General features: G+C 31.9%; 1 protein-coding gene across 2 annotated transcripts in view; it reads right to left on the bottom strand.

Moving 5' to 3' along the window:
- Positions 1 to 111: 111 nt before the first annotated feature.
- LOC106868473 (NALCN channel auxiliary factor 2-like) overlaps positions 112 to 2,500 on the bottom strand; it is a 267,882-nt gene continuing 265,493 nt past the window's right edge. For both annotated transcript variants that reach the window (XM_052966119.1, XM_052966120.1), the window contains exon 3: positions 112 to 1,071. In XM_052966119.1, coding sequence (XP_052822079.1) covers positions 719 to 1,071 — 353 coding nt within the window. In that variant the 3' untranslated portion in view covers positions 112 to 718. The remainder of the gene's footprint in view (positions 1,072 to 2,500) is intronic.

A 2,500-nucleotide genomic window follows, 5' to 3' on the forward strand; every position in this document is an offset into this window, starting at 1 on the left:
TATATATATATATATATATATATATATATATATATGTACATATATATATGTTATATATATATATATATATATATATATATATATGATATATATGTAAATATATATGTATGTATATATACACATACATACATATGTATGTATACATGCATGCATGCTTACACACACACACATACATATATACATACATATATATATAATTTCAGTAACCTTTCTCTCTTTTCATCCTTTATTTGCTTCAAAGAATTTTGTTGTTGTTTTTCTTCCTTTTTCAAATTTCTCTTACTGGAGCACACCTAAGAATTTGCCATCAACCATAATTTTAATACTTAACCAAAACATCAAATGCCTTGATAAAACATTTTTTTGTTTGATTTTGTTTTTTTTTTCTGTTTTTCTTTTTGTATATATATAACCACAAACACTATTATTATTATTAAAAGAATTTTTTTTTTCCTCTCTTTTCAGAAAATCAAAAAGGACAGAAAATTTACTGCCAGAAAATTGAAAGAGATATATTTTTCTTTTTCCTATCTTTTTATCTTGGCAACTTCTATTTTTAATGTAAGTGTGTCTATAAACTAAACACACATTTTTCTGTTCTGTGTATATGTCATCTTTTGTATTTTAATTTGAGTGGAAGTAGTTATAACAACCCCAGCTATGGACACAAACAATTTAGGACAGATGAAGCATAAGGGAAAGAATTCTAAAATCAATTCTAGGTGAGTCCAGCAGACAAATATTGATATAAAGTCTGCGAAAGCCAAAATATATGTACATATTTAACTAAATTACACCAAAAGCTGCTTGATGATTTAAAAGTTAACAGGAGGTGGCTAGAACCACCTGCCATGACAGCCGAATGATTGCCAAACAGTTGCAACTCTCGACATTTAGTTACATTTTGGGAAGGGGTGCTGTCACAGCCTGTTGTAGATTGGGAAGCTGCAAGCTGTGATTCCAAGTGACAACGTTCGTAGCAGTCTTGCGATACATTATTGTCATCATCTGACTTATTTTCACCATCATATAGACCCTCAATGTAATTTTTATGACTTGCAATGAAGGGATCTGAAAAAGAAGATGCAAAGAGGAAGAAAAGATATATTAGATTATATGATAAGTTCAACATTTTGATTATTACTTTTCAAAAGACATTGGATGTTATGAAAATTATAAATAGGTGTTAAAAAAGATTGTAATATTCTGTTGCATTAACATTTCTTTGCCAACTGATATCTAAATTAGGCTATTTTGGACTAATAAAATCTATTGATAATGTTACATAATAAAATTATGTATGTATGTATAATAATAATGTATGTATGTATGTATGTATAGTAATAATGACAATAATCCTTGGATGGAATTTATAAATATGAATATTTATCAACTCATTAAAATATTAAATGCATTAAAATATTTATAAATTCCATCCAGGATTCTTGCTATTATTACTATATTTATCCTACATTATATTGGTACAGCTTGATGCAATCCCCAAAAACTGATTCACCAGTCAGTATCACTAGACTATAGCCGGCATAATGTAATAGAAGCTTTATTTGCATATACATTTCCTGTAAACAAATTTAAAAGACCGCCTTTCTGGTACTTGTGCCGGTGGCACGTGTAAAGACATTTGAGCGAGTTCGTTGCCAGTGCCGCTGGACTGGCCCTTGTGCAGGTGGCACGTAAAATACACCATTTCGAACGTGGCTGTTGCCAGTACCTCCTGACTGGCCTTCGTGCCGGTGGCACGTAAAAACACCCACTACAGTCTCGGAGTGGTTGGTGTTAGGGAGGGCATCCAGCTGTAGAAACTCTGCCAAATCAGATTGGAGCCTGGTGTAGCCATCTGGTTCACTAGTCCTCAGTCAAATCGTCCAGCCCATGCTAGCATGGAAAGTGGACGTTAAGCGATGATGATGATATATATATATATATATATATATATATATATATATATATAGCATGTAAATATTAAGTTAAAAAAATAGTCATTGCTTTATCTGTTTCGAGTTTCATTGTTCCAAAAGAAAAACAATATTTCATTTTCTCTCAATGTTTATGAATTCTTATATAATTCATTTCATATTCTTTTGTCTTCTATCTTTTACTTGCATCAGTCATTGGACTGCAACCATGCTGGGTCACCACCTTTAAGGGCTTAGCCGAGCAAATTGACCTTACTTTTTAAACCTGGTATTTATTCTGTTGGTCTCTTTTGCCAAACCACTAAGTTATGGAGATGTAAACAAACCAACACCAGTTGTCAAGCAGTGTGTGTGGGGGACAAACAACATATTTATAATACTTTGTCTCTACACTATGTTGTTACTGGTTCAAACTTTTCTGGTTAGCAGGTGTCTCATTACAACATGGACACCTTAACTGGATTTTAGCTACTGACTTTTATTTCTAAACTCATCAGCTTTATCATTGTTTTAACATCTAGATGGGTCAGATGAGAGTCTGTAGGAGCAGAGTTTTTTTACAG

The sequence above is a fragment of the Octopus bimaculoides genome, chromosome 3 (genome assembly GCF_001194135.2).
Source record: "Octopus bimaculoides isolate UCB-OBI-ISO-001 chromosome 3, ASM119413v2, whole genome shotgun sequence".
NCBI classification, from domain to species: Eukaryota; Metazoa; Mollusca; class Cephalopoda; order Octopoda; family Octopodidae; genus Octopus; species Octopus bimaculoides.